This window comes from Pseudophryne corroboree, chromosome 6 (genome assembly GCF_028390025.1).
Source record: "Pseudophryne corroboree isolate aPseCor3 chromosome 6, aPseCor3.hap2, whole genome shotgun sequence".
NCBI classification, from domain to species: domain Eukaryota; kingdom Metazoa; phylum Chordata; class Amphibia; order Anura; family Myobatrachidae; genus Pseudophryne; species Pseudophryne corroboree.
This window is the reverse complement of record NC_086449.1, coordinates 333,945,001-333,968,015: the sequence shown is the minus strand read 5'-3', so window position 1 is coordinate 333,968,015 and position 23,015 is coordinate 333,945,001. Positions and strand designations below refer to the sequence as shown.

Below are 23,015 nucleotides of genomic sequence, written 5' to 3'. Positions count from 1 at the left end.
GTGGACGACTGGGAAGCAGACTTCCTCAGCAGGCACGACCTCCACCCGGGAGAGTGGGAACTTCATCGGGAAGTTTTCCGCATGATTGTGAACCGTTGGGAAAAGACCAAAGGTGGACATGATGGCGTCCCGCCCGAACAAAAAATGGGACAGGTATTACGCCAGGTCACGAGACCTTCAGGCGATAGCTGTGGACGTCCTGGTAACACCGTGGGTGTAACAGTCGGTGTATGTGTTCCCTCCTCTGCTTCTCATAACCAAGGTATTGAGAGTTATAAGAAGAGATGCTCACAGAGGACTAATGGCCTCGGGAGCTAAGAAGGGATTTGCTTTCAGCAAGTACCATGTCTGTTCCAAGAGGAACCGTGGCATCGGCCTTTAAGAAAGGACCTGCTCCAGCAGGGACCTTGTCTGTTCCAAGACTTACCGCGACTGCGTTTGACGGCATGGCGGTTTGAACGCCGGATCCTAAGGGAAAAGGCATTCCGGAAGAGGTCATACCTACCCTGGTCAAAGCCAGGAAGGAGGTGACCGCACAACGTTATCACCACATGTGGTAAAAATATGTTGCGTGGGTGAGGCCAGGAAGGCCCCACAAAAAAAAAAATGTCAACTAGGTCGATTTCTGCACTTCCTGCAAACAGGAGTGTCTATGAGCCTCAAATTGGGGTCCATTAAGGTTCAAGTTTCGGCCCTATAGATTTTCTTCCAGAAAGAATTGGCTTCAGTTCCTGAAGTCCAGACGTTTGTCAAGGGAGTATTGCATATACAGCCCTTGTGTGCCTCCAGTGGCACCGTGGGATCTCAACGTAGTGTTGGGATTCCTCAAATCATATTGGTTTGAACCACTCAAATCTGTGGATTTGAAATATCTCACATGGAAAGTGACCATGCTGTTGGCCCTGGCCTCGGCCAGGCGATTGTCAAAATTGGCGGCTTTGTCTTACAAAAGCCCATATTTGATTTTCCATTCGGGACAGGGCAGAACTGCGGACTCGTCCCCAGTTTCTTCCTAAGGTGGTGTCAGCGTTTCACCTGAAACAACCTATTGTGGTGCCTGCGGCTACTAGGGACTTGGAGGACTCCAAGTTGCTAGACGTTGTCAGGGCCCTGAAAATATATATATATATATAATTCCAGGACGGCTGGAGTCAGAAAGTCTGACTTGCTGTTTATATTGTAGGCACCCAAAAAGCTGGGTGCTCCTGCTTCTAAGCAGACTATTGCTCGTTGGATTTGTAGTACAATTCAGCTTGCACATTCTGTGGCAGGCCTGCCACAGCCAAAATCTGTAAATGCCCATTCCACAAGGAAGGTGGGCTCATCCTGGGCGGCTGCCCGAGGGGTCTCGGCTTTACAACTTTGCCGAGCTGCAACTTGGTCAGGGGCAAACACGTTTGCTAAATTCTACAAATTTGATACCCTGGCTGAGGAGGACCTGGAGTTCTCTCATTCGGTGCTGCAGAGTCATCCGCACTCTCCCGCCCGTTTGGGAGCTTTGGTATAATCCCCATGGTCCTGACGGAGTCCCCAGCATCCATTAGGACGTTAGAGAAAATAAGATTTTACTTACCGATAAATCTATTTCTCATAGTCCGTAGTGGATGCTGGGCGCCCATCCCAAGTGCGGATTGTCTGCATTACTTGTACATAGTTATTGTTACAAAAAAATCGGGTTATTATTGTTGTGAGCCATCTTTTTTAGAGGCTACTTCATTGTTATCATACTGTTAACTGGGTTCAAATCACAAGTTGTACGGTGTGATTGGTGTGGCTGGTATGAGTCTTACCCGGGATTCAAGATCCTTCCTTATTGTGTACGCTCGTCCGGGCACAGTACCTAACTGAGGCTTGGAGGAGGGTCATAGGGGGAGGAGCCAGTACACACCATGTGATCCTAAAAGCTTGCTTTTGTGCCCTGTCTCCTGCGGAGCCGCTATTCCCCATGGTCCTGACGGAGTCCCCAGCATCCACTACGGACTATGAGAAATAGATTTATCGGTAAGTAAAATCTTATTTTTTACAAACAAATGGCAAAGTCACTCCAGAGAGCTCAAAGTCGGGATTCTTTAATTTTAAGGCACAATATATAGATATGTATATATGTGCTCGCACACAAAATAAACTGTTACATCATCTCCAAATCGTAGAACACAAGATGTGCAACAGTGTACCTACGGCTTGCTTCGGTTTTGTACGCTGTCCAATTTTTTGGGCCTGCACATGTGCAGATTGGGTCCCGTGATATGACTCCCAGTCCTCCCTTGGCTGCAGCATGATTGACTGCGTTTGGGGGGTAGAGCAGATGCAGGGTCTGTAGGCTTGGCCCAGAATCTGCGTTGTTGGACACAGACTTCCGACTGATCTGTTCCCTTTGGCCAGTCTGAGTAAGCTTTGAAATGTGAAGCCATGACAGCATATATTGGTGGGCACTAGCCTGCTAATAACGCTCAGAGCTGACCCATGGAAGTGATGGAGAAAAGTTGCTACTGCATTATTTAGGTCTCCAGTGCATCACTTAAGTGAATGGTATGCTTTTCATTTTACCATTCCACATACACCAATGATTGCAGGGGTTTTGATTAGTGGTAAAACGGTTTGTGAGGAAGATGAGAAACTTCGCATAAGTTTTTGGTGATATTATCTTTAGGGGGGAATTCAGTTAGCTGCAATAACCCATTTTTGTTATTGCGACCCACTATAAGCCACCCAGTTCAATTGTCTGAGTTTAATTCTCCGTATGATTTACCGCAAATTTTACTTCACCACGTCTGAGCAAGTGGTAAGCTTGGGAAAATCCCTGTTTTAAGGTAAAAATGTCAAACCCCCTGGGACAGCCTCCTGAACGACTAATTAGGCATTTTTTTTTTATTATTTTCAGTTGGCCAATAATGACATGTCATTTTTGGGGTCAAAAAATGCAAAGTGATGGAAATTGGTGTTCCTCATTAACAAAATGTGCTGGGTTTACTGAGTCAAGTACTTGTTAAACTGACTCCCTCCACCAGCTCTCACTCCCCCCTGGCATCCCTTGCATTTTTTTCTTAATGACTGGGTTGAGGCAGAAATATTAGTATAGTTAAGCAATGTTTCATATTTGAGGAGACATGGGTATAATGCATTCTGTAAAATGGAAGGATATATTTTTTGTGGTTTTGTTTTGTTTTTTACCTTGAAAATGTGGCTAAAACGGGTCTATTTCTATATAGGCATTGTGTTGTGGCTGCTTATACTTCTATCTGTGCTGATTGGTACTATAATCACTCTCCAAGGTTTAGTTAATCTGGGCCAAAATGTGTACCCAAGTTGTCACACACAATCTCCAATTAATTTTTTTCACGTTTCCCCTTTTTTTTATTTATAAATGACTCCTTTTAGTTCTTTGTTAGTATTTGAAGAATAGCCTTTTTACTTGATTGTGACCCAGCTATACTCATGGGTGTTTATCTCTTTAAAGCTACCCATTGTCATTACCATGGAAAGTGTCACATGTCCTTTCAGGGGTGTACTACGGGATCCTGACCGCCTTGAATATAGAGTGCCTCCAGTCCTTTCAGTATCCAAGTTCTGAATTGTGACACACCACATCAGTCTTCCAGTAGCACCTTCTAATATCTGGTTTCTTCAAAAACCTGTGACACTGGTAGTGGACAAAATATGAAAATGCCAATATAAATTTGCATCATGGCGTCGGCACGTATGAATCTTCACCTTCAGCCTGCAAATGTCTGGAAACTAAAAGAATGTTAACGGATGTTCCAGGATGTGCCATAATTCTTGGCTTTGTTATACAAAGAAGATCATGGCATGGATAATAGTAATGTCATGCTGATAAACCCATTGCATTGCCACATCAGCTCATTTTATCAGGGGGCACTGTTTTGCTGGAAGTTGGAAACAGCTACTCAGCTGTAATGGCACACCTGTGTTTGTCAGGAACCCTTTATTAGATTATTTAACATTCTGCACTGTTTGGACTATTTAACATTCTCCAGTTTGGTAGTCCATTGCAGACTTTCATATGTGCTGCAAATGCAAACACACTTAACAATGTGTGAGTGCCTTATACAATACATCAGGTTTATGATCTCCTGCTCTGATCTCTCATTGAACCATTTGTGGGGAAAATGGCTACTTGTGTGTCAGACTGAAACTAGCAGATAGTTGCTTTTTCCTGTTTTACCATATACTGCAGATGCATGTACATATATTGTGGGGATCGGTATGAAATGCCTACAATCAATATCCCGACGGTCGAAATCCCGACAGCAATTGACCGACTGTCAAAATCCGGACGTGGACAAAATACCGACATTTAAAATACTGACAAGGTCAAAATACCGACATGTAAAATGCCGACAGGTCAAAATGCAGACATGATTTTTTATTTATTTTTTGTGTGTATGTCGACATGGACACCATATAAGTGTGCCGCGTCCCCTCGCATGGCTCGCTACGCTCGCCATGATTCGGGCATGGTGCCTCACTGCGCTCAGCACACTTATATTCCCCCTCCAGGTCCACTGGGATGGTGAAGTATGAACAAGTCGGTTTCAATGAAAAACCCATGTCTGTATTTTGACCTTGTCACTATTTTAAATGTCACTATTTTGTCCATGTTGGGATTTTGACCGTCTGGCAATTGCTGTCGGGATTTCGTCCGTTGAAATTTTGATTGTCGGTAAATTGAATGCATCCCATATTGTGATCCCGAGGTATGTGCATCTGTCCACTGGTTGCCCTTTGCTGATGTTTTCCCAGTGATGGCCACACCTTAAGCTGGCCATACACCTAAAGATTTATTGTCAGATCTGGCTGGTTAGAATGAAAATCTGGTAATATATAAGAGCAAATTACAATTGACCATTTGCTCCGAAATGCAATAAAACTGACAAAAACCTTCATTCAGACAAATTGGTTAAATCAAATGGAGTTAACCAATTTGTCTGACCATTTTTGTCTGTTTTCCAGTCCTTGGGAGCAAATGGTCAGTTGTCATTTGTCTCATCCATTACCAGATTTTCATTCTAACCAGCCAGATCTGACAAATCTTTAGGTGTATGGCTTTAGACACCATAGCTCATTAAATATTAGCAGTTTGAAGTATCTTAAGCTACTGCCCCTATTACCTCTACTACCCTTTTATTTATTTTTTTAAGTCTCATCTGGCAGCCTTGTTAGCTTTAATTACATGAAAGCATGACTGTCTGTGTATTAACTGTTGCATTCATAAGCCTAAATCTCCCTGTCTACCTTGACGATTCCTTGAGTCGTATTGGAGGAAGAGCGATATATAAATAAAATTATTATCACCCACGTGTGTGTATGTATAGATGTGTGTGTGTGTGTGTGTATGTGTGAGATAGATAGATAGATAGATAGATATATATATATATATATATATCTATCTATCTATCTATCTATCTAAAATTAAAACCAGAGCCGGCACTCAGAACCTTAAGCAATTAATGTACCTTGCTCCGGTGCCTTCCTTGGTGCAATGACCCATGTACAAGACGAGAAGTAGGCGGCACTCTGGAGACTATTCTTTTGCAGGTAAAACAAAGTTTTATTGTATCATCGTGCTATATATGTTTTGGTATTTTTGTGTCCCTGACGACGGGCAGAAGCCCGAAATATATGTAGGACGATGCTACAATAGAACTTCGTTTTACCTGCAAAAGAATAGTTTCCAGAGTGCTGCCTACTTATCTATATATATATATACACACACACACACACACACACACACACACACACACACACACACCACTCTTGGGTGTGCTGATATATATGCATGCCTTGGTGTGTGTTCAACCACCCCAGGCGTATGAACATCAGAGCTCGACTGCACACCGGAGAGTGGTATAGCTATCTTATAAAATGGCCCTGTTGTGTCAGAATAGGAAGAAACCCTAGTTCACAGTAGCCTGTGTAGTTTTAATTATTTTTAATGAATAAACATGTAACTGGATAGCAGTGTATGGGGTATATGCAATTCACGGCGAATCGCGGCAAATTATCGCCGTTTTTTAATTCGACAAAATTCGACAGGTGAATTCCGGCAGGTGGCTGCCGGAATTCACCATATTCAATGAAAAACGGATTCGACATTCCCGTGGGCGAAAAACGGCCGATTTGCCGGATTTTGCAGCGAATTGAAAAAAACGGGAAAAACCCGGGAAAAAATGGCGTGAGGTCCCCCCTCCAAAGCATAACCAGCCTCGGGCTCTTCGAGCTGGTCCTGGTTCTAAAAATCCGGGGGAAAATTTGACAGAGGATCCCCCGTATTTTTTAAAACCAGCACCGGGCTCTGCGCCTGATGCTGGTGCAAAAAATACGGGGGACAAAAAGAGTAGGGGTCCCCCGTATTTTATACACCAGCATCGGGCTCCACTAGCTGGACAGATAATGCCACAGCCGGGGGTCACTTTTATACAGTGCCTTGCGGCCGTGGCATTAAATATCCAACTAGTCACCCCTGGCCGGGGTACCCTGGGGGAGTGGGGACCCCTTCAATCAAGGGGTCCCCCAGCCACCCAAGGGCCAGGGGTGAAGCCCGAGGCTGCCCCCCCCATCCAAGGGCTGCGGATGGGAGGCTGATAGCCTTGAGGAAAATGACAGAATATTGTTTTTTCCAGTAGTACTACAAGTCCCAGCAAGCCTCCCCCGCAAGCTGGTACTTGGAAAACCACAAGTACCAGCATGCGGGAGAAAAACGGGCCCGCTGGTACCTGTAGTTCTACTGGGAAAAAAATACCCAAATAAAAGCAGGAGACACACACCTTGACAAGTACAACTTTATTACACACTGCCGACACACACATACTTACCTATGTTGACACGCCGACTGCCACAGTCTCCGAAGATCCGAGGTACCTGTGAAAAAAATTAGACTCACCTCAATCCAGTGTCCGGGAGATAATCCACGTACTTGTTAAAAAAAAAACACGAACACCCGTACCATGCCGGACTGAAAGGGGTCCCATATTGACATGAGACCCCTTTCCACGAATGCCGGGACACCACGTGACTCCTGTCACTGAGGTCCCTTCAGCCAATCAGGAAGCGCTACTTCCGTGGCGCTCACCTGATTGGCTGTGCGCGTGTGACCTCTGACAGCGCATCGCAAAGCCTCTCCATTACTTGCAATGGTGGGAACTTTGCCGTCAGCGGTGGGGTTACCCGCGGTCAGCCGCTGACCCCACCGCTAGCCGCAAAGTTCCCACCATTGAATATAATGGAGGGAGCTGTGCGATGCGCTGTCAGCTCAGACGCGCACAGAGCCAATCAGCAGAGTGCAAGGACGTTGCGCTCGCTGATTGGCTTACGAGACCTTTCAGTGACAGATGTCACGAGGGGGTCTCTCTGCATTCGTGGAAAGGGGTCCCATGTGTCAACATGGGACCCCGTTCAGTCCGTGTGGTACGGGTGTCCGGTTTGTTTTTTTGACAAGTTCGTGGATTTACCTCTGGACCATGGATGAGGTGAGTGTATTTATCTTTTCTTTTCAGGTACCCCTGGATTCTACTTGGAGAAGAGGACCGATGTCGGCGTGTGAACATAGGTAAGTATGTGTGTGTCGACGTATGAAATAAAGTTTTACTTTCACGGTGTCGGTCTCCTGTTTTTATTTGGGTATTTTTTTCCCAGTAGAACTACAGGTACCAGCGGGCCCGTTTTTCTCCCGCATGCTGGTACTTGTGGTTCTCCAAGTACCAGCTTGCGGGGGAGGCTTGCTGGGACTTGTAGTACTACTGGAAAAAACAATATTCTGTCATTTTACTCAAGGCTATCAGCCTCCCATCCGCAGCCCTTGGATGGGGGGGGACAGCCTCGGGCTTCACCCCTGGCCCTTGGGTGGCTGGGGGGGGGGACCCCTTGATTGAAGGGGTCCCCACTCCCCCAGGGTACCCCGGCCAGGGGTGACTAGTTGGATATTTAATGCCACGGCCGCAGGGCACTGTATAAAAGTGACCCCCGGCTGTGGCATCTGTCCAGCTAGTGGAGCCCGATGCTGGTGTGAAAAATACGGGGGACCCCTACTCTTTTTGTCCCCCGTATTTTTTTGCACCAGCATCAGGCGCAGAGCCCGGTGCTGGTTTTAAAAATACGGGGGAACCCCTGTCAATTTTTTCCCCGCATTTTTAGAACCAGGACCAGCTCGAAGAGCCCGAGGCTGGTTATGCTTTGGAGGGGGGACCCCACGCCATTTTTTTCAGGGATTTTACCATTCCATCCAAAAAAAAAAAAAAATATTGTTTTTAAAAATATATAAATAATACTTGTGCCTCCAAAAAAGACAAACCAAGTACCTAATCCCTTCTAATATAAATAGATATGATATTACCAAGGAAAAAAAAACACAAAAAAAACATGTTTTAAATTTTTTTTATTAGTTTCACCCTCCAAAGTGTGTCGGATTGAAAATGACGAATTTACTGTCTAAAAGCACTGTTGTCGAATTTCCAAACTTCCATTGAATAGACTTTGGTCGAATTGCAGCATGTGTATCATTGCAAAAAAAGTCGAATTTGTCAAAAGTCGAATTTCAAAAAGTCGAATTTTGAAAGTCCGTTTTTTTGTCGGAAAGTACTGAATTGCATTGTCGAATTTTTTTTTTTTGGCGAAAAATTCCCGAAATTCGACCGCAATTGCATATACCCCTATGTGAATAAAATAGGCGAAATGTGTATTTCTCTCGTGCTGCTATTCTGTCAGTAGTCTCCCTGTGAGTGATGCTGCTGTTTAGTTGGGTTTGTGTACAGATGGTCATGTGAAAGTTGAATGTGTGCGGTTACGCTGGGAACCGTGCGGTCTTGGGTAAAGATGCGCGGTCATGTGTTCTAATGAGTATGTATGTTATCTGGTAATGTTTCATGTTGTAGGTTACTTTGGGAAACACAAAACATACGATCACTGCTGTTTACAACACAACATGCTCTATTTTACCTGTACTACACCATTTTCTCTATAAAACCTCATGAAGACTGAGATGTGTGTCGCATGCTTCTCACTCTGTTATGGGTGTTTACAAAATGTTAACTCTTCAGCTCATGAAAAGCAATTTACGGGGCAATGAAAATCATGTACTTTCATTAAAATATCAAGCACATAAAAGTGAGCATCGCCTTACAGCTTTCTAAAGCTTGCGTGACTAGTGTCTAAGCAACTTATTGTAATCACTGCCTAAGACACAAAAGCATAACAGCAGTTTAAATAAGAACACCCAGAATTGTGTAAAAGCAATAACAAATATTAAGTTGTGATTCATAATTTTTTTTAAAATAGAGGTGATGTATCTTTTTAATCAAATAACAGATCCTCTTGGTTTACTTCACGTCGGCAAGCAGTCTATCTTTGCATATGGTCATGTTTGTGAAAATATATGCACACCGCAAGTGTCCCTCGTGGATCAATGCATTTCTGTTAGCATCAATTCTCGAACAGCACAGTGTATTTGTTTTTTGTTTTTTTTCTGTAGAAACACATTTTTAACCCTGTAAAGGATAATAAGTTACTTCAAGTTTGTGCTATTTTATGACTATACCAGAAATATATGTATTATGGACTACATTGAGTATAACCAGTCTTACAAACATTGGATTGAAGAAAATCCTAGAACTCTGGCGCAATTGGGTTAGGTTGGAATGTTTTATTTTAAACTAGTGGCCATTCGGTACTTTTTAAATATAGGCACATTTAAAAAAAAAAAAAAAGACATGTTTTTGTTTCCAGGATAATTGAAGTGTCTATTTTTTTATTTGTGCCATGGAAATCTAAGAAAGGCGCTTTTCAGTAAATGCAGATCTAGCCAGAAATACTACATTACTGTGCTGTAAAGTTCATGTACATAGAGCAGAAATGCTTGTATCTATGTATATGAAAGCTTGCCATATTACGTGTGCCTGTCATATTACGTGTGGCATTATACATAGACCAGAATCGGACAGTGCTGTGGAGAACTGAAGTTATATGGGAAATAGTAATACACAAAGATAACGCTGCTAATATTCTCAGACAGATGATCTATAGTATACACTGTTTTTAGAATAAGTCATCATACAGTTAAATGTTACTGTATGTCCCAATAAATGCCTGCTCTTCTTACAATATAGAGTTTATAATAAAGTCTAAGCCACTTTGCCTTCCTTCCTTCCTTCCTTCCTTCCTTCCGCTTCTTCACTGTGCAGTTCCACTCTTCTATCCTCTGCTTTCCTGTCATGGTTCCTGGCATTCTGGGCTCTAGCACTAATCCTGAACCCATTGTCTTCTTTCTTTAAGCGCTGGTCGGACTATGTGGAAAGATACATGAACTGTGACTCTACTTCCCCAGAGCTGAGAGAGCATCTCGCACAGAAACCTGTTTTCTTACCCAGGTGAGCTCATCATCTGATGCCTGTGCCAGGTATACTGTCACTAACTTTAGTGAATGAAAACATTTTGCCAGTTTTTTTTTTTTTTTTTTTTAAGATTTTTTTTTTGTTGTTGCTGTGTTAGTCTCTTCCACCTCTGCCGGGAAGCTATTCCAGTAATCCTATCTTCACATTTAGTCTGACCACACCACTCTTCAGCTTCTCTTCATCTGAAATATTGTTCCATGTAGTTATGTAATACAGTCCATTCCCTTGTAAAACGCTCTTGAGGTGTTCCACTCATTTTTGTATTGTGACATACAAAGGTATCGCATGGTATTTAGCAATGTATTTTGTCGCCATATTTTTCGCTTGTCTGTTCCACAGTAGAAACATTATTCTTTCAGTGGGACAAACACTACTTGATGACAATAAAAACGTGTGTACTGGTGCTTCAGACGGTTAACTACGTTCTTCAACAGTGTCGTTTAAAAAAACATTCAATGAAAAATAAAACTAATGTCATTTTGAAAATATAAATTTTCGGTTCTAAGTAACAAATGCATCTATAGAGGAAGTGGGTCTGTCATGTAGTGATGATCTTCAATACATCCTCGTAGGGAAGCATACATGTATGCTTTCGTTAAACACAATGGGGTATATGCAATTGCGGTCGAATTCGCGGCAATTATCGCCGTTTTTTAATTCGACCAAATTCGCCAGGTGAATCCCGGCAGGTGCCTGCCGGGATTCACCATATTCAATGAAAAACGGATTCGCCAGAATCGCGGGCGAAAATCGGCCGATTTGGCGGATTTTGCCGCGATTTAAAAAAACGGGGAAAAACGTGAAAAACCCGGAAAAAAAAATGGCGTGGGGACCCCCCTCCAAAGCATAACCAGCCTCGGGCTCTTTGAGCTGGTCCTGGTTCTAAAAATGCAGGGGAAAAATTGGCCAGGGATCCCCCGTATTTTTAAAACCAGCACCGGGCTCTGCGCCTGATGCTGGTGCCAAAAATACGGGGGACAAAAAGAGTAGGGGTCCCCCGTATTTTTAACACCAGCATCGGGCTCCACTAGCTGGACAGATAATGCCACAGCCGGGGGTCACTTTTATGCCGTGCCCTGCGGCCGTGGCATCAAAAATCCAACTAGTCACCCCTGGCCGGGGTACCCTGGGGGAGTGGGGACCCCTTCAATCAAGGGGTCCCCCCCCCCCCCAGCCACCCAAGGGCCAGGAGTGAAGCCCGAGGCTGTCCCCCCCCATCCAATGGGCTGCGGATGGGAGGGCTGATAGCCTTTGTGATAAAAAAAAGATATTGTTTTTTCCATTAGTACTACAAGTCCCAGCAAGCCTCCCCCGCAAGCTGGTACTTGGAGAACCACAAGTACCAGCATGCGGGAGAAAAACGGGCCCGCTGGTACCTGTAGTACTACTGGGAAAAAAATACCCAAATAAAAACAGGACACACACACCTTGATAGTAAAACTTTATTTCATACACCGACACACACATACTTACCTATGTTGACACGCCGACTGCCACGGTCTCCGACGATCCGAGGGTACCTGTGAAAAAATGGTACTCACCTTCCAGCGTCCAGAGGTACATCCAGGTCCAGGGTATAATCCACGTACTTGGCAAAACAAAAAAACGAACACGATCCACCGGACTAATGAAAGGGGTCCAATGTTTTCACATTAGACTCCTTTCCCCGAATGCCGGGACATCACGTGACTCCTGTCACTGATGTCCCTTCAGCCAATCAGGAAGCGCTACTTCCGTGGCGCTCACCTGATTGGCTGAGCGCCGTCTGTACTCTGACAGCGCCTCGCAAAGCCGCTCCATTACTTTCAATAGTGGGAACTTTACGGTAGCGGTGGGGTCACCCGCCGGTCAGCCGCTGACCGGCGGGTGACCTCACCGCTAGCCACTAAGTTCCCACCATTGAATATAATGGAGGGAGCTGTGCGATGCGCTGTCTGAGTTCAGACAGCGATCAGCCAATCAGGTGAGCGCAACGAAGTTGCGCTTCCTGATTGGCTTAGAGACCTGTCAGTGACAGCTGTCACTGACAGGTCTCATTCGTGGAAAGGTGTCCCATGTGTCAGCATGGGACCCCTTTCAGTCCGTTTGGTCGGTTATTTGCGGTTTGTTTTTTTCTACAAGTACGTGGATTTATCTCTGGACCCTGGTTGAGGTGAGTATTTTGAACTTTTCTTTACAGGTATCCGTGGATTCTACATGGAGAAGAGGACCGATGTCGGCGTGTGAACATAGGTAAGTATGTGTGTGTCGGTAGTGTGAAATAAAGTTTTACTGTCGACGGTGTGTGTGTCCTGTTTTTATTTGGGTATTTTTTTCCCAGTAGTACTACAGGTACCAGCGGGCCCGTTTTTCTCCCGCATGCTGGTACTTGTGGTTCTCCAAGTACCAGCTTGCGGGGGAGGCTTGCTGGGACTTGTAGTACTAATGGAAAAAACAATATCTTTTTTTTTATCACAAAGGCTATCAGCCCTCCCATCCGCAGCCCATTGGATGGGGGGGGACAGCCTCGGGCTTCACCCCTGGCCCTTGGGTGGCTGGGGTGGGGGGACCCCTTGATTGAAGGGGTCCCCACTCCCCCAGGGTACCCCGGCCATGGGTGACTAGTTGGATATTTGATGCCACGGCCGCAGGGCACGGCATAAAAGTGACCCCCGGCTGTGGCATTATCTGTCCAGCTAGTGGAGCCCGATGCTGGTGTTAAAAATACGGGGGACCCCTACGCTTTTTGTCCCCCGTATTTTTGGCACCAGCATCAGGCGCAGAGCCCGGTGCTGGTTTTAAAAATACGGGGGATCCATGCCCAATTTTTCCCCGCATTTTTAGAACCAGGACCAGCTCAATGAGCCCGAGGCTGGTTATGCTTTGGAGGGGGGACCCCACGCCATTTTTTTTTTCTGATTTTACCGTTCCAGCAATCAAAAAAAATAAAAATAAAAATAATATTTTAAAAAATATATAAATAATATTTGTGCCTCCCCCCCCCCCCCCCCCCAAAAAAAAAAATACCTAATCCCTTCTAATATAAATAGATCTGCTATTCCCAAAAAAAAAAACACAAAAAAAAACATGTTTAAAATTTTTTTATTTGTTTTCACCCTCCAAAGTGTGGCGGATTGAAAATGACGAATTTGCTGTCTAAAAGCACTGCTGTCGAATTTCCAAACTTGAATTGAATATGCTTTGGTCGAATTGCAGCACTTGTATCATTGCAGAAAAGTCGAATTTGCAAAAAGTCGAATTTTGAAAGTCCGTTTTTTGGTCGGAAAGCACTGGATTGCATAGGGGAATTGTTTTTTTTGGTCGAAAATGACCCGAAATTCGACAATTTCGGGAATTCGACCACAATTGCATATACCCCAATGTATTCACTCTTGTCTGGTCTTTCGTAGGTTCAAGTTCTCTCTGCAGATGGTGTTTCAGAATTTTTCAGATTGTAAGATCTTTGTGTGCTTTACAAAATGTGTAGGCTCCCTGCTTCCTATTGCTGCGTACAGAAAACTTCACCAATCTGTGTTTCACGTTAATCACATTGTTGGCATTTTGTATGCTACATTTTCTAGATACAACACACTCGTTTTCAAAGAGAAAAATTGTACACACACCTTTTAATGTCTGGCGTGGCGATTCAGAGACGCGGGTTAGGCAGTTTGTATAATGGGTTTTGTTGCCCCTTGGAAGATATTTAATTTTGTGTTTATTTGTTTATATCTGTAGTGATGATTTATCGGGTTTATCTGGTTTTTCCTACATCTATTCAGGATCAACCTTTATTAATGACCAATTCTTTTTCTTAGAAATCAAGTTAAGGAGAAACTGGATGCCAGGTTGTATAGAGGCTGCAGTACAGGAGCTTGGGCATTTTTTAACTCCAAAAGCCAGAGACCCTCCGCTTCTATATCCCATTTGCAGCCTGGGAGCTCTGTGGTTGATTTTTGTTTAAGTGCCTGCCGGATCTGCGTGATGATTTCTATGGCATCCTTCATCACCTCCCACTGCCTGCTTGCTTCCTACATGGGTAGCTCCTCCACCACTGTGGCTCCAGTGCCATCGAGCCAGAAAGGGTAATTGTGGAGGGTTGATGATCTGTGGTTGGGGAATTACTTCTACCCCTAGACTTGGCCAAAAATGTAGAGAATAGCTAACACCGCTCTGAATTTTGTCTGTTTTGTAGTCTATAGTTAGCCTCCCTATTGCTCTGCAACTTGGAATTGGTTTTTTTTTTTTTTTTGTAGTGTACTACAGCTGTTCTGTCTTTCCTCATTGTTTCTTTTAGGTCCATGTAGTGGAGTGAGTCCAGGGTTATCACTAGATTGGAACGTCGGCAATATATTTGCTTGTCTCAGGTGCTACTCAACATTACCTGGAGACCAGTTAGGTGCTTACACAATTGATTACCATGTGGGTCTTCACCAAAATGGTTGAGCATGCTTGGGTGAAGTGCTTGGTACATGAGCTTTTGCAACTGTCATCCCTTCCATAGTAAGAACAGCTGCTGCATTACCAGACAAGCCCACTGTGCTATTGAGTATTACGAAGTCATTGCATAACCTCATTGTGTTCCATCTCATTTGGTGAGGATGGTGCAATCTACCTCCAGAACCTATTCCTTGAAGTGTCAGACTGCAAGTGCACTTCAGTCAGATTCCAAAACATTCTGTCAAGACAGACATAAGGGGGATGAAGGTTAGCACATGGAGATAATCCTTTAGCAAGGATTTCTATAGGCAGGGATTTAGTCTGAGCCCTCTGGCAGGTGCTATATCTTCAGAATAGCTAAGACCCATCAATTCTAGGTTGAACAGGGAGAAGATAGTAGTACATTTTCTTAATCTCTTTTCCCATTTGGGTATACTATTTTGTTGGCTATGCGATAGACCTGATACGTTTCGAACTTTCATGTAGGATGCTTACCTTTTTTATCCTTTTGTCTGTGTAGATCTGGTATAATGGGAGTCAGTCTAGGTTAGATGCTGCCATGGAATTACTAGCTCCATATGCAGACGCTGCTGATATGAGAGACAGTACAGACAGGAAGCTTGAGACTTCCCTTAAGTTTTGGATTCCTCTTCGTTTCACCTTTTGTCACGGCGGCAGAGCACTGGCAGAAGCTTTGTTTTTTCCCCTGACTAAATCTGTGAGGTATCTGAGAGACCAGACTGGATGCTGAACTCAATGGTACTAGGATTTAGACTTCATGATTACAGCACACTGTGTGCTCTGACTTTGAGCCTATATGGTGGTCACAAAGAACATGTAGACTCCTGCTTTTCTCTGGGGTATGCTAATATGACTAAAGCCACAGGGAATTTGCATTTGAGGATGGGGAAACATGTTTCTATCTGGCTGTCAGGACCGTTGAAATTTAATTGATTTTGTCCCACAGGTTAGAGGAGAAATTGTATCCTCCTGAGATTAGCAAAAAGGAAACAAGGCTTCAGACAAGTGCTAAGCATAGAATGTCTCATGGATAGTTTGGGGTAGATCACAGGTTCTCAAATTCGGTCCTCAGGACCCCACACGGTGCATGTTTTGCAGGTCTCCTCACAGAATCACAAGTGAAATAATTAGCTCTACCTGTGGACCTTTTTAAAATGTGTCGGTGAGTAATTAATACACCTGTGCACCTCCTGGGTTACCTACAAAACATGCACTGTGTGGGGTCCTGAGGACCGAGTTTGAGAACCTGTGGGGTAGATTGACTAAAACGCACAAGTAGTGATGCCTATAGCAACCAATCATAGTCTTTTTAATTTTGTAGAATGCAATAGAGAAATGATATCTAGAATCTGGGCAATATCACCACTGGTCTGTTCGACATTTTAGTAAATCTTCCTTTTGGGTTTGTTTGTTTGTTTATTTATGTATCTATTTTATTTATTTACTGTATTTTTAATCTGTCTTGTGTGACTTCCACTCCTCAAACTTGGATGAGTGGAACGTTCTGTCAGGGATACTTCAGAGATTCTTAGAAAGTTATCTGGACAATTTTTACTGGTCTCTTGGAAAATAAAAAAAACCTGTAAATTCTGCCTTAGGCCAGGTACAAACTACAGCATTATGTATCTCTGCCAACGGGACGAGATGTTGTTCTGCTGTACACACTGAATGATACAGCACGCATTATATTGTTTATGGCCATGTTCAGCTCTGTGCAGTCAGGCATCGGGTCCTTCTGTTGGCCATGCAGCACAGCAGGTGGGACAACTTTGATGCCAGCAGGTGGGAGCATACACATTAGATGATGTGCACGATATGTCTGTCCGAACCGCTGGATCGGATTACCTATCATCTAATGTGTACCCAGCTTTAGGGAAGCCATTCAGTTTTGGAGCTGCTGTTCTAGTCCCAAATATTAAGTTGCACGTGGTTTCATCTATTGCCACAGCAGTGTCTATGTTTTATGCTGCGGCTGATTTCTTTTAAACTGAGACACGCACTTGCACCTTTGAAAATGCATTTCTGTGCGTCTTTAGAAACCATCAAAACCCTAGTCCTGTTAAGTGCAGTTTCTCCAAAATGGACTACTGTGTGAGGGGGTTTGGATGTAGCCACTGTCAGCAACACGCCCATGTCTGCTGAACCACTCCTCATTATCTCCCACTAAAATACATACTCGCTGTGCCCAAATTCATTCTGCATCTCTGTGTAGTAACAATCTGGACACATGCGCAATACTTCGTTCTGCATCTCTGGTAACAGTTGGGAGGCATGTGCAGTACCTGTTTCATTGGTCAACTACATTGCATTCAACTCAGAATCAGGCCTGAAGTTATTTGCGCCAATCTCTTCTTGTCTAGAATCTGGATTGATCCTTTTGACTTACAGTACTGTTCAAAAGTTTTATGCAGGGGTGGAAAAATGCTGCAAAGTAAGAATGCTTTCAAAAATAGAAGTGTTAATACCATTTCTCAAGCATCCATAAGGCATATTGGGGAGACTTCGTACGATGGGGTATAGACGGGGTCCAAAGGAGCCAGTGCACTTTAAATTTCTTCACTGTGTGTGCTGGCTCCTCCCCTCTATGCCCCTTCCCACAGGCAGTTTAGGAAAAAGTGCCCTCAGGAGAGGATGCACATCTCTGCAGCTCCAGAGAGTTTTCTTCAGTTTATTTCTCTAACGTCCTAGAGGATGCTGGGACTCCGTAAGGACCATGGGGATAGACGGGCTCCGCAGGAGACATGGGCACTTTAAGAAAGACTTTGACTCTGGGTGTGCACTGGCTCCTCCCTCTCTGCCCCTCCTCCGGACCTCAGTTTGATACTGTGCTCAGTGGAGACTGGGTGCATTTCAGGAGCTCTCCTGAGTTTCCTGTCAAAGTATTTTTGTTAGGTGTTTTTATTTTCAGGGAGCCTGCTGGCAACAGACTCCCTGCATCGAGGGACTGAGGAGAGAGAAACAGACCCACTTCTCTGAGTTTCAGGGCTCTGTTTCTTAGGCTACTGGACACCATTAGCTCCAGAGGGATCGGTACGCAGGTCTCACCCTCGCCGTCCGTCCCAGAGCCGCGCCGCCGTCCTCCTCGCAGAGCCGGAAGAAAGAAGCCGGGTGAGTATGTGAGGAAAAGACAATCTGAGGCGGCAGAAGACACCTTGATCTTCACTGATGTAACGCACAGCACGGCAGCTGTGCGCCATTGCTCCCCTTCACCTCACACACCTCGGTCACTGGAAGGGCGCAGGGGGGGCGGGGCGGGGCGCCCTGGGCAGCAATATAAACCTCTCTTATGGCAAATACACATATATACATGTACAGCTGGGTACTGTACATGTATATAAAGAGCCCCTGCCATGTTGTTGGAAAATTTGAGCGGGACAGAAGCCTGCCGCCGAGGGGGCGGGGCTTCTCCCTCAGCACTCACCAGCGCCATTTTTTCTCCACAGCACCGCTGAGAGGAAGCTCCCCGGACTCTCCCCTGCTTGACACACGGTGAAAGAAGGGTTTTTAAAGTAGAGGGGGGGGGGCCACATAATTGGCGCATATATACAGCAACAGCGCTACTTGGTAAACATACTGTGTTTTTCTCTTACGTCCTAGAGGATGCTGGGAACTCCGTAAGGACCATGGGGTATAGACGGGCTCTGCAGGAGATAGGGCACCTAAAAAGAACTTTGACTATGGGTGTGCACTGGCTCCTCCCTCTTTGCCCCTCCTCCAGACCTCAGTTAGATTCTGTGCCCAGAGAAGAAAGGGTACAATGCAGAGAGCTCTCCAGAGTTTTCTGTTATGAAGAATTTGTTAGGTTTTTTATTTTCAGGGAGTCCTGTTGGCAACAGGCTCCCTGCATCGTGGGACTGAGGAGAGAGAAGCAGAGCTGGCTTGTCAAGTTGGGCACTGTTTCTAAGGCTACTGGAAAGACATCAGGCGGCAGAAGACATCAGATCTTCATAAGGTAAGCGCGCAGCGGTATGCTGCGCGCCATTGCTCCCAGTACACACACACAAGCAGGCACTGAAGGGTGCAGGGCGCAGGGGGGGGCGCCCTGGGCAGCAAGTTTCCTCATTTTTTGGCAATATAAAGCAGGATTAGGCTGTGGGACAGTAAATCCTAAAATCCCCCGCCATTTTTTATATAGAATTACTGGGACCGAAGCCCGCCGTCGGGTGGGCGGGGCTTGATCCTCAGCACTAACCAGCGCCATTTTCTCCACAGAAACTGCATGAGGATACGCTGGCTCCCTGATCTCTCCCCTGCTGAACTTCACAGGCTGGAAAAAAGAGGAGGGGGGCACTTTGGCGACGCAGTGAGTGGGAATTAAGGTTATATATATATATATATATATATATATATATAAAAAGCGCTATCTGGTCATATATATTCCAGTGTTTTTAAGCGCTGGGTGTGTGCTGGCATACTCTCTCTCTGTCTCTCCTAAGGGCCTGGTTGGGGTTTTGTCCCCTTATAGGTTAATCCCTGTTTGTGTGGGGTGTCGGTACGTGTGTGTCGACATGTCTGAGGCGGAAGGCTTCTCCAAGGAGGAGGTGGAGCAAATGAGTGGTGTGTCTCCGTCGGTTGTGCCAACTCAGGATTGGATGGACATGTGGCATATGTTGAATGCAAGTGTGGCATCTTTACATAAAAGGCTTGATAAGGCTGAATTAGGGGGGACATCAGGGGGTCAATCCTCGGATTGGACTGACTCACAGGGCCCGTCGGGGTCTCAAAAGCGTCCCTTAACACAAGACACTACTACCGACACGGATTCTTATTCCAGTGTCGACTATGACGAAGTAAAATTGCACCCTAGGGTGACTAAAACCATTCAGTGTATGATTGTGGCAATAAGGGATGTGTTGCATATTGAGGATGAACCCTCGGTCCCCGACACAAGGGTACACATGTTTAAGGGAAAGAAACAGATTATTAATTTTCCCACATCTCATGAATTAAATGATTTCTTTGGAAAAGCTTGGGAGACTCCGGAAAAGAGACCGCAGATCCCCAAAAGAATTTATATGGCATACCCCTTCCCTAAACAGGACAGGGAGATTTGGGAATCACCCCCCACTGTGGACAAGGCCCTGACGCGCTTGTCCAAGAAAGTGGCGCTACCGTCTCCTGACACAGCGACCCTTAAGGACCCTGCAGATCGCAGGCAAGAAACTACCTTAAAGTGTATTTATTCTTATACGGGTGCTGTGCTAAGACCGACAATTGCGTCGGCATGGGTGTGTAGCGCAATTGCAGCTTGGACAGATGAGCTGACAGATCACTTTAATAATATGGATAAGGATACTATATTCTTAACTCTAGCCCATATAAAAGACGCAGTCTTATTTATGAGGGATGCTCAAAGGGACATTGGATTGCTAGCTTCTAGGGTCAATGCCATGTCTATCTCGGCGAGAAGATCCTTATGGACTCGCCAATGGACGGGTGATGCGGATTCCAAAAAACATATGGAAGTACTACCCTATATGGGAGATGTATTATTTGGGGATGGGCTGACGGACCTGGTTTCCACAGCTACAGCAGGTAAATCACATTTTTTACCATATATTCCCCAACAGCAAAAGAAAGTACCACCCTATCAGATGCAGTCCTTTCGGTCGCACAAGTCCAGAAGAGGTTGGGGATCCTCTTTCCTTGCCAGAGGTAAGGGCAGAGGCAAAAGAGCACCTGCTTCGGCAGGTGCCCAGGAACAAAAGTCCTTCCCGGCTGCTCCAAAACCCACAGCATGACGCTGGGACTCTCCTGAGGGAGTCCGCACCGGTGGGGGCACGTCTTCGACTTTTCAGTCAGGCCTGGGTCAGATCAGACCTGAATCCCTGGGTGTTGGAAATAGTTTCCCAGGGTTACAAACTGGAATTCGAGGAGGTGCCCCCGCGCCGATTTTTCAAATCGGCCCTAACAGCTTCCACATCGGAAAGGTATGTAGTGTTAGCTGCAATTCAAACGCTGTGTATACAGCAAGTGATAATCAAGGTTCCCCTGCACCAGCAGGGAAGAGGTTACTACTCAACCCTATTTGTGGTCCCGAAACCGGACGGTTCGGTCAGACCTATTTTGAATCCAAAATCCCTAAACCTGTACATAAGAAGATTCAAATTCAAAATGGAATCACTCAGAGCGATAATAGCCAACATGGAGGAGGGGGAGTTTATGGTGTCTCTGGACATAAAGGATGTGTACCTTCATGTCCCCATATATGCCCCCCATCAGGAATACCTGAGATTCGCTGTACAGGATTGTCATTACCAATTTCAGACGTTGCCGTTTGGACTTTCCACGGCCCCGAGGATTTTCCCCAAGATAATGGCGGAAATTATGGTGGTCCTGCGCAAGCATGGAGTCACAATTATCCCATACTTAGACGATCTCCTGATAAAAGCGAGATCAAGAGAGACATTGCTGAGCAGTGTGGTGCTCTCTCTGAGAGTGCTCCAGCAACACGGTTGGATTCTAAATCTACCTAAGTCACAGTTGATTCCGACAACTCTACTACCGTTCCTAGGTATGATACTGGATACGGAACAAATGAAGGTCTTCCTCCCAATAGAGAAAGCCCAGGACATCCAGAACATGGTCAGAGACCTGCTAAAACCGAAAAGGTTGTCAGTTCACCAATGCACTCGAGTTCTGGGAAAAATGGTGGCGGCCTACGAGGCCATTCCCTTCGGAAGGTTCCATGCAAGGACTTTTCAATGGGACCTTCTGGACAAGTGGTCCGGATCCCATCTGCACTTACATCGGAAAATAACTCTGTCCCCAGGAGCCAGAGTGTCTCTCCTGTGGTGGTTGCAAAGTGCTCACCTGCTGGTGGGTCGCAGGTTCGGAATTCAGGATTGGATCCTGGTTACCACGGACGCGAGCCTCCGAGGATGGGGAGCGGTCACACAAGGAAAAAAATTTCAGGGACTTTGGTCAGACCAGGAGTCCTGTCTACACATCAATGTGTTGGAACTCAGGGCCATTTACAACGGCCTTCGACAAGCGGAGAGTCTTTTTCGAAACCTACCGGTTCTGATTTAATCAGACAATGTCACAGCAGTGGCTCATGTGAACCGCCAAGGCGGGACAAGAAGCAGAGTCGCGATGGCAGAAGCCACCAGGATTCTTCGCTGGGCGGAAAATCATGTAAGCGCTCTGTCGGCTGTCTTCATTCCGGGAGGGGACAACTGGGAAGCAGACTTCCTCAGCAGACACGATCTCCATCCAGGAGAGTGGGGACTTCATCAAGAAGTCTTTGCAGACATAACACGTCTTTGGGGAACTCCTCAAATAGACATGATGGCGTCATGCCTCAACAAAAAACTTCGGAGTTATTGTGCCAGGTCTCGGGACCCTCAGGCAGTGGCTGTAGACGCTCTAATAACACCGTGGGTGTTCAAATCGGTCTACGTGTTTCCTCCTCTTCCTCTCATCACAAAAGTGTTGAGGATCATAAGGCAAAGAAGAGTACAGACGATACTCGTTGTCCCAGACTGGCCTCGAAGGGCCTGGTACTCGGATCTACAAGAGATGCTCACAGGAGATCCCTGGCCTCTTCCTCTGAGGGAAGACCTGTTGCAACAGGGGCCCTGTGTATTTCAAGACTTACCGCGGTTACGTTTGACGGCATGGCGGTTGAACGCCGAATCCTAGCGAAAAAAGGGGATTCCAGAAGAGGTCATCCCTACTTTAATAAAGGCTAGGAAGGAGGTGACTGTTAAGCATTATCACCATATCTGGCGAAAGTATGTGTCTTGGTGTGAAACCCAAGAATGCACCTACGGAAGATTTTCATCTGGGTCGTTTTCTCCACTTCCTACAGACAGGAGTGGATATGGGCCTGAAATTAGGCTCTGTTAAGGTACAGATTTCGGCCCTCTCGATTTTCTTTCAGAAGGAGTTGGCTTCTCTTCCAGAAGTCCAGACGTTTGTAAAGGGAGTGCTGCACATCCAGCCTCCTTTTGTGCCTCCAGTGGCACCGTGGGACCTCAACGTGGTGTTGCAGTTCCTAAAATCACACTGGTTTGAACCGCTTAACAAGGTTGAGTTGAAATTTCTTACTTGGAAGGTGGTCATGTTGTTGGCCTTGGCATCAGCAAGGCGAGTGTCAGAATTGGCAGCTTTGTCACACAAAAGCCCCTACTTCATTTTTCATGTGGATCGAGCTGAATTGAGGACACGTCC

The 23,015-nt window shown here is 45.5% G+C and overlaps 1 protein-coding gene across 5 annotated transcripts in view; it reads left to right on the top strand.

Moving 5' to 3' along the window:
• The window catches only part of SIN3A (SIN3 transcription regulator family member A), a 268,533-nt gene that overhangs the window by 207,894 nt on the left and 37,624 nt on the right, over positions 1 to 23,015 (top strand). For 4 of the 5 annotated variants that reach the window (XM_063926402.1, XM_063926403.1, XM_063926401.1 and 1 more), the window contains one exon: positions 10,285 to 10,379. The exons of the other annotated variant lie outside the window; for it this stretch is intronic. In XM_063926402.1, the coding sequence (XP_063782472.1) occupies positions 10,285 to 10,379 (95 nt within the window). The remainder of the gene's footprint in view (positions 1 to 10,284; positions 10,380 to 23,015) is intronic. 5 annotated transcript variants of the gene reach the window in all.